General features: G+C 37.5%; 1 protein-coding gene across 1 annotated transcript in view; it reads right to left on the bottom strand.

Moving 5' to 3' along the window:
• The window catches only part of EXOC2 (exocyst complex component 2), a 210,075-nt gene that overhangs the window by 59,921 nt on the left and 135,308 nt on the right, over positions 1–14,846 (bottom strand). The window contains exons 19-22 of the mRNA XM_037734469.1: positions 14,611–14,670; positions 13,912–13,973; positions 12,866–12,932; positions 7,717–7,833 (exon numbers count right to left, since the gene is read on the bottom strand). Of these exons, the coding sequence (XP_037590397.1) occupies positions 7,717–7,833; positions 12,866–12,932; positions 13,912–13,973; positions 14,611–14,670 (306 nt within the window). The remainder of the gene's footprint in view (positions 1–7,716; positions 7,834–12,865; positions 12,933–13,911; positions 13,974–14,610; positions 14,671–14,846) is intronic.

Below are 14,846 nucleotides of genomic sequence, written 5' to 3'. Positions count from 1 at the left end.
ACTGTGGAATGTGGTATCTAAAACTTAAGGACAATATTTTCAAGCGAGGCAGGGTATTTCAGAAAACTGTCCATGTATCAGCTCACAAAGCAAGTCTCAGCAAACCTAAAAACATGATATTCTCTCACCTCAGAACAATTTTATTAGAAATCTCTAACCAAGAGAAAACTAATTCCGATGGCTCCTCTGCTTCCTTAGCTTGGATATTTAAAATCATACTTCTAGCCAAGATTAAAACAGAATTAAAATTCAAAAATTAAAAAATGGAACAATAACTAAAATATCATTTGTTAAAATATGTGCCGCGCTACCAGAGAGACACTGAGAGCGAAATTCACAGCCTTGAGTGTTTATATTAAAAGACAGAAAGGTTTAGAATCAATGAACTATGTAAATAAAACAAGATTAGAGCCCAAATTACTGCAACAGAAAACAAGGATATACAGGGAAATCACTACTGAAGTCAAAAGTTGATTCTCTGAAAAGACTCTTGCAAGAAAAAAAGAATTAAAAAAAAAACAAAAACAAGAAAAACAAGTTCAAAAAATGGCCATATAACCTCAAATGCAGCTGAGGCTGAATAAAATGAAACTATTATAAAAAATTTATGCCAAAAGATTTGAAAATTTAAGCAAAATGGGCAGAGTCCTAGAAAATCCTAGAAAAATATAGATGACCACAACTACCGTGAAGAAATAAAAAACCTGAATGGTTCTGTAACCATTAAAGAAATTGAACTAGTAATTAACAATCATTTCACAAAGAAAATACTGAGTCTACAGAAAATATCATTACCAGAGAGTTATTCTAAATATTCAAAGAATAAATAATTCCAATCTTATACAAACTGTTTCAAAGAAGAAAAAGGAACATATTCTTTAATTCATGTTACACTAGCATGACCTACATGCTACAACATGGATACGTCTCAAAATAATACTGAGTGGGAAAAGAAAGTCACAGAAAAATACACACCATATAATCCTGAATATGCTAATGTAAAAGTCAAAAACAGGTAATTTCAAACAAAATATTGTTTAGAAACCACACAATTCAGAAGTGGCTTTCTATAGGGGAAGGTGGGTGGCATGGCTGTGCAGGGGCACGAGTGAGCATAAGGCCCCTGGGATATTTTGTTCCTTCAGCTTGGTGGCGTGGGAGCATGTGGGTTCATTTCATCACTCTCCTACATCCTACATTACACAGTATCTATTTTATTATATTTAACTAAAAACATTTGAAAAGAATTTACAATCTAGAAAAGAAGTGTATCTCTATTTAACTAATCATAATGCAACGTGTTAAATGATTTTCTAGTGTCAAGAACAAAGCATCCAAGGTAGAAAGAAGATAATATGGTCCACTTTGCACTTTGGCAATGGATGAGGAGAGGCCCAGTAGGCTTGACACAGGATGAGACATCTGCATCTGAAATGGGCTTTGGAGGAGGATCAAGATTTTGTCAAGTCCAGATTCACTGAGGAAAAGGCAATCCAGAGAGTCAGACAGTACAAGACAAGCTATAGATAAATGTTCCTACAACAGAGCACTGTTCCTATAACAGAGCTGTCATTGAATGAGTATTTATAGCTTGAGTGAATGAACAGACAAATTATATGAAATGTTCAAGGAAACATGAGCAGGTGCTCAGGCTAATAAATGGTGTTGGAGTAGGGGGACAAAAGCCATGAGAGAAGGAAGCAAGAGAGCCAATGAAAATCCTACACAAATGCCAGCCTATGGAGTTTAGCTCTTCAGGCAATAAGGAGCCCTGAAATACAGGAGGGGGACGAACAACATGAGTAGCTCTGGGTTTTTGAAAGACCATCCTGGACACTCTGGGCGATAAGCTGTAGAGTGGAAACATCTAGATATTAAGCAAAGCACCTGCTAGGAAAGTTTCTACAACACCACGACCGTCAGATGATGAAAAAGGGCTGAGCTTGGCCAGGAACATTAAATTAGAGAGGTAGAGAAAGATTTGGAAGATGGTTCAGGGGTTGAGTTGAGAAGAAAGACTTGGCAGAAAGCATCATGAGGAATGACTTCAAGAATAATTCCCAGTAATGGATGAATGAATTTTTAAAATGTGGTACATATCCACAATGGAATACTATACAGCCTTCAAGAAGGAAGAAATTCTGTCACCTGCAACATGAATGGTATTAGAGGACCTTATGCTAAGTGAAATAAACCCCACACAGAAAGACAAATACTGTGATCTCACTTATATGTGGAATCTACAAAAGTCATTATCATAGAAACAGAGAGCAGAATGGTAGTTATTGGGGCCTGAGGGGAGAGTGAAACCTGGGGAAAAGGGAGGTGTTGATCAAAGGGCATGGCATGGTAGCCACCGTTAATCATAATATACTGTCCATTTCATTGCTAAAAGAATAGATTTTTAATGTCCTCAAAAAAAAAGTTAAGTTGGTGAGATGATGGCTATGTTAATTAGTGACTGACTGTACAATGTATACATAGATCAAACAGCACATTGTACACCATAAATATGCACAATTATTATTTGTCAATTAAAAATGAATAAATAAAACAGAAAAAAGGAGGAACCCCCAAGTTCTGGCTTAGTGATTATTGACTAAGACAGGGAACATACAAGAGAGAAGCTGTTCTGAAGGAGGAAGATGACTAGTTTGGCCAGGTTGCTTTGAAATCTCGATGGGAACTTCTAGAGAGAATGTCTGGTAGGAAACACATCTAAGGTCTCAGAATGACATGCAGGTCGAAAATAAAGAATTTGGGAATCATGGGCATCCATCAGTGATGGATGAGGCTATGAAGGCAAATGAGGTTGTCTACGGAAACTGCTGATCACAAAGAGGAAGAAGACAAATCAAATGCCCAGAGAACAGAAATATTCAGTGGATGGTAACACAATTATTTATGTGGGTTAAATTGTATTGGCTTAGGTTCAAGGTTTTTGACTTACAAATGCCATACTCTACCCAACTGGAGAGCAGGCTGTTTTACTCCTTAGTTCCTGCACTTCCCAGCTTTCCAAAGACGTTTTAGTGCCTTTCCTCTACTCTATGAAACAGCATCTGGAATGCGCAATCTTACGTTCTTTGTTGCTTGTGAAACCTTTTCTCAGCTACTTTCTATACTGGGGCCGTAACACTTTATAAATTACAAGGTCCCTGAGTCCTTCTGATGGTGCATCTCTCTAACTATGTATGTTTATTCTTTCCCTGTCTGTTTCTACAAGAAACTCAAGGCAGCCAAATAGGTCAAAAATGAGGCTCAATGTTTTGAAGGCAGAAACACATCTGATCAATTTATCATTTCTGTCTGTAAGATCTTAAACTCCAAAACAGATTAATTTACAACTTATTTATTATATAAAATAGCCTCTAAACAAAATTTAGCTGATTTTGTTTATATGTATCGAGCAACAAGGAAAATGAAACACACATATACAGAGATGATATAAGTAGTGAAGACACGAAGCTGTACTCATTCACATAATATGAATTCAAATGGTTTCCAATGTGAAATTTAATTATATTCAATTAAGCTAAAATAACCAAGTATGTAAAACACAGTGTATGCAGTTAAAGCAATGCAAAACTCCTTAAAATCAGCTGCTCCATATAAAGGAATTTCCCCTGGACACACAAGAAAAAGGCGCTGTCTCTCCACACCCCTCACATTGGAGTTTCTGAAAGAGATTTAGAAGCTTCAAATAAAACTTCAATTAAAAATTTAATGCCAGAATATTTAATGTCTACAGGTCTCATCAGGTGAAAATAAGTATACAACTTCTGAGTTAGATGCTTATTTTTTAAAGACTGGGACATATTTAAAAATTATTTTATATATGTAAAAACACTCCCTGGAATTCTGTAATTATACCTACCACAATAAAATTATTTGCTGAAGTTTATTAACATAAAACTCTGGTTTTCCTTTCTCAAAGGTTCAAAGAATTCGGTTTGTGGCAAATTTGGTTTGCACACTTAAATTGCCAACTTATTTGCAACATATTTCTTAACTTTCTAAGAGCCTTCAAAATTAGCTCCTCTAGAATATAAACAGTGAATAAACAGAAGAAAAAGTGCTAACCTAAATAGAAAGAAGCATGCAAAATAAAATACAATGAAGCCCTATTTTAACCTATCCAATTAAACATTGTAATTTAAAAGATGGCAGAAATGTGATGAGATCAGCTTCCAAAAAGCAATCTGGCAATATTTACCAAGTGTCTTTGGAGCTGTGAATCTACTCCCCTGGAGCCTGTTGTGAGTAAATAATAAGAGATGTGATCAAAGATGATCTTCACTTCTCAGTAACAAAAAAAAAAAATTAAAAATAAACCTAAGGATACTAGTATGGGAGACTTTAAAAATACTATGGTATATCCACATTGAAAAAGGTTATAAAGCCATAAAACACATTTTATAAAAACATTAAATAAAAAAGGAAAAGAACTCACAATAGAATATTCAGTAGGAAAAATACCTCACATTAATTCAGAAAAATGTATTTTTTCTCAAATTTCTTTTCACCGTTTCATATTTTTATAACAAATAGATATGCATATATAGGATATATAAATTCACGGTTACTATAAATATTAAAATAGTAGTGTCTTCCTTTGGTTGGTGCATTATAGATGATTTTAATTTTTATTATTGTTTTCAACTTCCCAATATTTTTTCTTTTTAAAAATAATGGTTGGGTCTCACTTTTATAAGTTGAAAAAAAAATGTATGACTAGAAAAAGGCATCTCCAGGACTTGAGAAAAAGCTAAATGGTATGGGCAATACAAATGAAAATGCACGCACATGGCAGGACGCTCCCTGCTGGCACACACTGTCTGGATTCGAACGGCACCAAGTCTACCAAAGCTTTACAATGCGGCTTACTTTTAAGACGGAACCTTGTGGAGCAAGGTGATTTGGATGCCCTGATCTTATGAAGTACCACTCAGTGTGGTTTCATAAAGGCCAAAACAACATACACTAGTCAACCAGCTTCATGTCCTATTTTCACTCCTTTGGTATAAAGTTGACCCTTGAACAACATGGGTTTGAACTACATGGGTCCACTTATACACACACACATCTTCTTCTGCCTCGGTCAAACCGACACTGCAAGACCAACCCCTTCTCTTGCTCTTCCTCAGCCTACTCCACATGAAGATGAAGAGGATGAAGACCTTTATAATGATTATTCACTTCTACTTTATGAATAGTTAATACATTTTCTCTTCCTAATAATTGTCTTAATAACATTCTTTTTTCTCCAGCTTACAATATTACAAGATACAGTATGCAACAGATACACAAAATACATGTTGATGCACTGTTTATGTTATTCACAAAGCTTCCAGCTAACAGTAGGCTACTAGTAGCTAAGTCTTGAGGTAGTCAACAGTTATACTTAGATTTTCAACTGCATAGGGGGTTTGGCACCCCAACCTCTGAGTTGTTTAAGGGTCAATTGTATCATCATGAGACCCATTTTATTCTTGAAGATGCGTGCTGCTAGATCAGAAAGGATTCTGGATTTAGAATAAGAAAATGTAATTTTGAGTCCTGTCTTGCTGTGCTACTTACAGGTCAAGTCCTTGACCTCTCTGAGTATCTTCCCCTGTGAAGATTATGGAGCTGATAATACTATCCCTGATTTCTTCCCAGGATTATCTACACCAAATACAACTGTATGTATAAAATCATTCTAGCTTCAAATGTCATTGATCATTAAATTTTAATAACCCTCTAAAAACATTTATTTGTCTCCTGTTCCTACATTAACACTAATTTAATCTCTACATTCCAAGGTGATAAACAGGTGAAGGGAATGATGCTTCTCCTGAGAGAAGTACCAATAAGAAAGCAGAGGGAAATATACTCAGAAGAAACACTTGGCCAACCCCCGGCTTAAACCAGAGGAGTCTGAGAAGAGGTCCACGCCCAGTGACATGAGGATGCCCAGCGACATGAGGTCCCCCTACTAGAGACCCTCATCTTCAAGTGCAGAAACAGAGAGAGAATGGATAAGCCAACCACTGTGACCTGTGCCCTGTGATTTTTCTGGGATTGATGCCTCTAGAATTATTTGTCATTTGGAGGGAAACTATAATAAACAGTGGCAGTCAGCAGGCCTTTCCCTTTGCTACCAGGAATATATTTTACTTGGTTGGAATCATGAAATGAATAAATTCCCAAACAGATTCACAAATTAATAAAATCAATGCAAACTTTATCATCTAAATCTAGTTTACTGTCTATTTATTTTAAACACAACTGAATTTCAAAATATTCAAGATGGTCGATTAAAAATAATCCAAATTCTGAGTGGAAAAGAGCCTACCATTTACACTGCTACATCTCCAGATCCTTTGTATTATCTTGGTCTCAAAATGATCTGGACAAAGACTAGGAAGGATATGAAAAAAATCTTTTTTAATATTAATTTAATTCTACTTCTTAATGATATAAAGTGAAGCAACAGATAGTTCCTACTTAGTACTGCAAAAAAACTAGAGAAAACCAAATTTGTTGCTTCTTTTACATGCAATTTCTAATAATTTCATATATTTGTAAATGATAAAATTTCTCCAATAAATATATTCATGTAATTATATAAAAACAAAGTGGCCACCTTCTACAAATAGCCACTTTTTACTGCAAGATAGCACCTTGCAATTGTTAACACAAAAGTTTCTGGAAATAAACTAGACGTTTGACCCCAAAGGCTTAAGTCACAACATTTCTCATCAGAATGATTAATCTTTACGAAAAGGCAGGAAAACAAGACAGGGCCGCCCACTTTGACATTTTCATTCTTTGAAAAAAAAATCCCAATGTAGTTCATGAACTGGAGCCACCATTTATAAAAAGTATGTAATCCAGAATACATGTTGATTATAAGATTAACCAGATCATTATCGTTCTTACTCTTCGCACTAAGAAAAATGTACTGACATTAAAAAGTGGTACTAGCACAGTTTTACTGAGAAATCTGATAAACCTTTGCCCAGGAACCAACCAACCTTAATAACAAGGTTACTTCATTTTTTCCTTTTCTTCTTAGTTGAAAAAAATATAAACAACAAAGTATAACATTAAAAAGAAAACTCACTCCATTAATTTCTACAAGACTCCTTTTTGCCCAACCTTTCCGCATGCAGTGATTGGAGAGTGGGGAGGATGTATTTTTCACATAGGATGCTCTGCTGCCTAAGCCGGTGTGTGTGTGCACGTGTACATGCGCACGGCAGCAAAGCAAAAGCATCCTTGAGGTCATATAGAAACGGAGAGAGGAAGGAGAGGTGTGAATAGCAGGAAGAGGTGTTTCTGCAGGCTCAGGGAGTTTGCTGCTGGCTATAAAAGCATTTACCTAAAAGGAGTCAAATATGAGATAATTCTGAAATATCTGGGTTTGCTGCCTTTCTCTCCTTATTTTCTTCCCTCACTTTTGAACAGCTCAGATGTGGAGTAAACCAGCTCTAACCTTGAGGAAGCTTTGCTCCAGAGAAAAGAGAAGAGTATTAACAATTCAAGGTGAACCAAGGGAAGGAAGGGAATCATCCAAAGATGGAGCAGGGTGAAGGTGGGGAAGGAGTGTGGGTGTGAAGGGGGCATGCAGAGGGGATGGGCTCTGATAGCAGAAGAACACAGGCTAGGAAACAGCTTGGAAACTGAGCTGGCAAAACCACTGACTTGTGCATTTTACATGAACTCACTTACCTCTGTTATTTTTTCTATTCCCTGGAAGTTGTGCTTTTCAAAATGTTCTGCAATATTTAGGAAGGTGTGACGTTCTAGATAGCAGCAATTACTTAGGACTATCAAAAGGCGCTGTTCCTAAAAGCAAAACAAATTTTTAGAAATTCACATTTATGGTGACAGAATAACTGATTAACACTTGTCAGGTTTAATCACAGTCTCTGCTGTTTGACATCAATACTCAATGCTTTGCTTTTCTTGACTGCTTCTTTCCCAATATTATAACATAAACACAATAAAATCCTGCAATTCTACTATTTGTTTATAATTACATAATACACCAAAGAATCAAATATTTATTTTAAAACTAGGCAGCTTGTATTAAAAAACAGATTGATAAAATCCCATTAACTAGGATCAGGTGGGAATTGGGATCAGTGTTTCTTACGAAAAGGATTCTACTTTACTGCTTACTTAATACTTTGTGTACAAGAAAAGGCTACAGGAATAAATATTTTTAATAACTAATTACATTTAAAATGTAGAAACTGTTATAAAAAAGTTTATAAATTTTGTATAACCTGGAAGAGAATTACATAGCCATACATCTGTATGATGGGCTCCTTCAAATATCTAAGGCCATTAGGAATTGTGTTTGCAGAAGAAAACAAGGAATCATCTCCCTCTAATGGGGAGAGAGGGTCACTGAGAGAGGACTCCGCCTTAGGAAGTAGTCATTGTAGACAAGAGGAAGAGGTACAAACCAGTCACTTCTACATTCTCCAGGGTTCTGTCCACCTAAAGTAATTTCTTGCAAAAATTACCACACGCAAATGCTGATAAACACAGTATCCTTTTACAGTTCAGAAGAACTACTTGGTAAATAAAATTCCAGGAATGGCCCTATGTTGCTGATGCGGTTCACCGAGGCACCTGACCTGTGCTCCCGAGGGTGGGTGGGCCTTCTCTGGAACAACTTTGACTAATCTAGGTCCTTGACTTAGATCCTTCAACTAAACCTACAGCAGAAACCACTTTCCATCACATACTTTGCATGCTCTCTCTGTGTATAATCAGAATAACTTACAGTAATTTGATATAGTAAATGTGGAAAGAGGTTCCTATTTTTTGAGATATGTGGAAAAATGGTAACTATAGTCCTTGAATTTACTTGCCAATCATCTTTTACATTTCCCAATAATTTCATTTAGCTCAATAGTTTCCAAAAACCTTCTAGATTCCTTTATTCTAATGTTCCTGTCTTTATTTCTGGCAAAGTGTAGCCTATTCACTACCTGTTTTTGGTCATCAACAAATATAAGTAAAAGGCCGAGGAATTATTAAAAGACGTTCAAACAAGTGAATGGCCTTGAATTACTCTATGGATAGGAAATGGAGCATAAGACAAGGTAAACAGGGTTGTATTATGTATAACACTTCTCCACGTTTTGTGAATAAACATCAAGAAGGAAAACATGAATAGTCACTGGAAACTCGCCCAGGTGAGGTGGGAACGAGGAGGCAGCATTCCCCTCTGGTCCCCAGGCCTGGAGTTACCATTACACAGTCCCCAAAAGGACAAAGAGTAAGTAAATATGACATTTCATCGGCTACTCCCAACATGCTGTTTGCCTCAAAAACCTCAGCTGGTTGTTCAGTTTCAAAGATCAATCCTTAATGACTTTTTCCTTCCAGAGTCAAGCCTCCTTAGCTAGCGACCTGAGCCTGCCACACCTTCTCTGCCCTGTTAATTCTCTTTGTTTTTCCCATTGTAATCTACATGGCTCTTAAAAAACAGAAAAGCTATTTGAGTTATTTAAAATCTTACTCCTGTAAGTACATTTGTTGCTCAAATCTAATCATTAAGATGCAATAAAAGTGGAAAGAAAAACTGAACAACACAGATTCTCAACCGTGGATGACTAATCAAAAGCTTATTAACAACTAAGATAAAGAGGTACATTTGAAAACAACAACTCCAGCTATCAAATGCAGCATGTGAAGGTGACAGAAGACGGTCTTCTGCTATATCAGTGATTCCTCACAGCATCTCTGTGATGCAGGCGTCACCATCAGTTTTGTTCAGAACACAGGGCCTGCGCCTGGTCAGTGATATGCCCGAGGTTACACAGGATGCCAACCATTGTCTTCCAACTCTGAATCTAGGTGTTTTTCTTATCATAGCTGCTTCCCTTCTGGATAACAGAACAAGACCCTAAGAAGATCTCACCAAATCTCATGAAATAGCTTCCAATGGCGTATACAGAGGAATTTGGTCACAAAAGGACACTGGAGAGTAGCAGGAGAGAGGCCCTGCAACCTGCAGAGGCACATGTGAGGTGCCTGGGGGGACAGGTGAGAATAGGCTCAATGTGACTTAGCAGACAGCTGCAGCCTCATGGGTCACAGGGCATCCAGGGCTGACTCCTGTGCTCCACCCACTGGAAGAGGCACAGGAGCAGGGGCATGCCACACCAGCAGGGAGAGCCTGAGGATTCAGGGTGCCAGCAAGGGGAAGACTCTTGCTATCTCCATTCGGGAGGCCCTCTCCTGCAGCCCTGTCTTCCCAGGACTCCCCCAGCCCTCTGCATTTCCATCCTCCTCAAGCCCCTCAGCCGCTGAGGCTGCAAAGCTTTCCTTTGTTTAAATGTGATTTTCCATCCCTCTCAGGAGTGCTGCTCTATCTGGATTTCCTTCTACACCTCTCATTAACCCTTTTCAGGGTACACTGAGGCTCTCTGCACCTGGTGAGCCCATAAATAATGAAACCCTCAACCTTATTTTTATATATTTGGCCCTTCTCTCATCCAACAAGTATAGGGTTCCCCAGCTCCCCTCAATTTCTCTCCATGCCCTGTCAGGGGAGCACAGAGTGCCTTGATGGCTCTGACTGGGCCAGTTGCCCATTTTTCCCTGCAGGCTTGCACCCAAGCAGGGGCCCTGACCTCCCAGGCACTGATGAAGCTCTTTAGGCTGTAGTTTGAAAACACTGAGAGATCAACCATGTTGCTAAATAGCAGAAATCAGCCCCACCCTGAACCAAATGCTTTAAACCCTCCTATAAACTCCATGCTCAAGCCCCCTCATTGCCGACATACCTAGGCAGGTCATCCTCCCCTGCTGTTCCTGGCGAGGACTCAGTGAAGCCCCCTCTGTGCTTTGTTCCCTAATGCTTTGCACTGATCACCCTGAATTTCATGCTTGTTTCTTTGGAACGCCAACTGACCCCATCTCGGGATGGTTTGGGACAGTCCCTGGCAGGAACTCCACTGCCACCACTCTTGGGGAGATTCTGCCTGCAAGTCTGGCTGAACAGAAGAAGGAGCATTTCTCTTACTCCCAGGCCTTATATTGCTTAAGTACTGCTGATTCACAAATCTGTAGCTAGATTTCTCTCCTGGGATCCAAACAAGGATATTCAATTACCCACTTGGTATCTACCTGTATGTCACAAAGCTGGTCCCATCTGAATTTTTTTTTTTTTTTTTTTTGAGAGTGAGTCTTGCTCTATTGCCAGGCTGGAGTGCAATGGTGTGACCACCACTTACTGCAACCTCTGCCCACTGGGTTCAAGTGGTTCTCCTGCCTCAGCCTCCTGAGTAGGAGCCTCCTGAGTAGGAACCTGTAATCAGCCTCGATTACAGGCCAGCGCCACCACACCTGGCTAATTTTTTGTATTTTTAGTAAAGATGGGGTTTCACCATATTGGCCAGGCTGGTCTTGAATTCCTGACCTCATGATCTACCCGCCTTGGCCTCCCAAAGTGCTGGGATTACAGGTGTGAGCCACTGTGCCCGTCCCTCAAGCTGAATTTTTAATCTTTCTCTCGAACCTGTATTTTCCCTGATTTCTCTATCTCAGTGAATGGTATCATTCTCCACCTAGTCATCTAAAAAATTGAATCTAGAATAAGTTTTGAGATTACTTTGATCAAAGTATATTTTTCTAATACACCAAACCCCTTATTTAGGTATTCATACTTATAATGACCAGGGAAATGACATATGGTAGAAAATTTGGGTCAAACAGTTTTTCCTTGAGACAGCCAGCCATGCATGTGTGCGTGCGCGCACGGGCACACACACCCCCACATGCATACACCCATACACCCTTCAAACTCATGACAATTATTATTTATAAGTATTTATTTATAATACTTATAATTATTCATTTATAAAATTATTATTTATAATAACCAGTGAGGGTTATTTATAATAATTATTATTTTTTGAGATGGAGTCTCACTCTGTCACCCAGGCTTGAGTATAGTGGTGCCATCTTGGCTCACTGAAAACCTCCACCTCTTGGGCTGAAGTGATTCTCCTGCCTTAGCCTACCAAATAGCTGGGATTACAGGCACCCGACACCAAACCCAGCTAATTTTTGTATTTTTAGTAGAGATGGGGTTTCACCATATTGGCCAGGCTGGTCTCAAACTCCTAACCTCAAGTGATCCACCCGCCTTGGCCTCCCAAAGTGCTGGGATTACAGGCATGAGCCACTGCCCCTAGCCAGAAAGGGTTATTTCATTTATGATAGCTGGAGTTTGAATGTCAATAGACGAATTTATACATGTCATAATATAAGTTTGTGAATCTCCTCAATCTCCTTAAATACATGTACACATTTTAAAAAGTATGTGTGTATACATACATACCTATATATGCAGTATATGTATGTATACATCTGTTTGTGTATAAGTGTGTGTGTGTGTGTGTATGTGTGTGTGTGTGTATTTCAGGTTGTGTTCAAATAAAATGCTATTAGGCAACTTATAGAAATAAAACAGAGAAAAGCAGAACTTCTCCCATTGAAGAGGCATGAGCTGTGGGGGGGAATGGGTGCCCTTGTCCTCTGCCTCCTCCCCCACACATCACAGCAACTCTCAAGCACCAGGGAACTACAAGGGCACCTATTTAACATTCAGAAAGCACAAAGATGCAGATAGTATATGGAATGACTGAAATCACAACTCCAGCTAAAAATGTTAAGTGCAAAATTCAGATACATTATACTTTCCAGAAAATTTCATATAATATAGCTCCAAAGCACAGCACAGTGTCCTATACCACATGCTACAGCCATGATGCAGGAACAAAGTAATTCGATTTTTGAAATCGCTGTTACACGGTTTTAAAATGGTTTACTTTCTAGCTATTGTCTGACTTACAGAGGTCAAGCTGAAGTCTTCATGGATACTTCCAAACAAATCAGGGGAAGAAACGTCAACAGAGAGACTGAACACGGAAGCAAGTACAGTTAGAAATAAAGCACTCAAATTAAAAAATGCAATGAACTATATGCAAATTTAAAAATGCAATGAATTGTATGTAAAATGTTTGGTGAAAGTCACAAAACTTTAAGTGTTTTAGACTTGACAGCTAAAAGAAGGTATTATGGATACATGAAATTTAATCCGCAATATTAAGGATCTAACATCATAAATTCCTGGTGAAATAATGAGCTAAAAATATAAAACCAAATCAAAGTAAACCTAAAAGAATTAAAACCTTATTGGGTCCCTAGGGAGGTGATAAGTTTTATGTACTGAAAAGCAAAAGCCAAAACCAGTAAACAGACAAACACGGATAAATTTCCAAATTGTCAACTGAAGATATAAGAGGCATTTATTTCAGTATTATCTGTGTCAGAGCATAACTCTTAGGTACACAGAAGTTACACATGCCAAGTATAATTCAGAAAGAACAGATTTCTTAAAAAAAACAGCACTTTACAATGGTGTCCTATAGAACAGCGTTATAAAATAACTACCACATGGATTTGTAAACATCAAAAGTTAAGATGTGTCCACTGGAGCTCCAATAACTAAGCTTGACCCAGACATAATTCTACCAACATGCTTAGTCTCTAACGGGAGTAACTGTGCCTCCCCCTAATGCCAGAATCGTAAAAATAATCAACTAGCAGTTATACATTTACATTTAATACTTTATTATTTATAAAACCTGTTCTTTGGATAATTAATAAGCTAATTATGTCTTCAATTTGCTCGATATGTCTCTAATAAGGCAAAGATGAGTTAAAAGCTAAATATGGAAATAATATAGGTCAAGTATAAAAAACAACTATTACTTTAATATGAACAATCTTTCTTTCTTACTAGAAGTCTTAGGATACAAGATCAAGTATAAAACTTGAGTTTGTATTTTTAATTCTCCTAAATGCATTAATGAGATTAATGTGATTTTCACTTACTGTGTAGTATCTATGTCTGCATCAGGTTTGGTGCTCAACTGTTCCAGACAGTATATAAAAACCTGAGTGAAAAAGTAAGTTTCAGAATTCTCACAGGAATGAACTCCTAGATAACTTTACATAAAGTAGAATTATATATCCCATAAGTGGTGTGGTGTTGTGTGCATATATGAATATGTGTATATATTATATATGCTCCATTAATGACAGAAATATATATCCCATCCATATCTATCACATAAGTAATAGAAAATTAGAAGTGACTATGTTTTGATCAATTATTAAGTTTGTAAAGATATTTTAGGAAAAAGACATTTTCTCATTCACTTATCCACATTCTCAACTTTATGTGCCTGCAAAGCACTGGTCCCAATAAAAATACTTTACACAGATATAATGTGAACAACTAATTATCATTTCATTTACACTGTGCTCTAGCAGAATATATATAAAGTACCAAGAAAACATAAAAGAGGGGAGCATAACATAAATGAAACATTTGAGTATTGTTAAAACAAGTCCAAATTAATCTTACATTAAACTTTGTTACCCTACTTACCCTCAACTATTATGTACACAAACAAGATGAAAAAAAAATACATAATTAGTGTATGTCATCGGCAGATTATAAATAGGAGAGGGGTTGACTGATACTTAGTATCATTTGAGGCTTTGGGCATTACTGCTTTCAATTATTACCTGCATGATATTGATGCTTAGTTGGCAAACCTCCTCCTGTGTTTTAGGTTGTTGAAAGACCTGTAAGGAAGAATTTTGATTAAAATTTTTGGACTTTGCTAAGAAAACAAGGCTTTTTGTGTATGAAGTTAGATATAAACAGTTAAGCCTGGCAAAAATGGTGAAACTCTGTCTCTACTAAAAATATAAAAAACTAGCTGGGCGTGGAGGCTCACACCTGTAATACCAGATACATG

The sequence above is a fragment of the Cebus imitator genome, unplaced genomic scaffold (assembly GCF_001604975.1).
Source record: "Cebus imitator isolate Cc_AM_T3 unplaced genomic scaffold, Cebus_imitator-1.0 Scaffold623, whole genome shotgun sequence".
In the NCBI taxonomy this organism is placed as follows: Eukaryota; Metazoa; Chordata; class Mammalia; order Primates; family Cebidae; genus Cebus; species Cebus imitator.
Note: the sequence above shows the minus strand (reverse complement) of the source record. Positions and strands in the feature narration are given on the sequence as shown.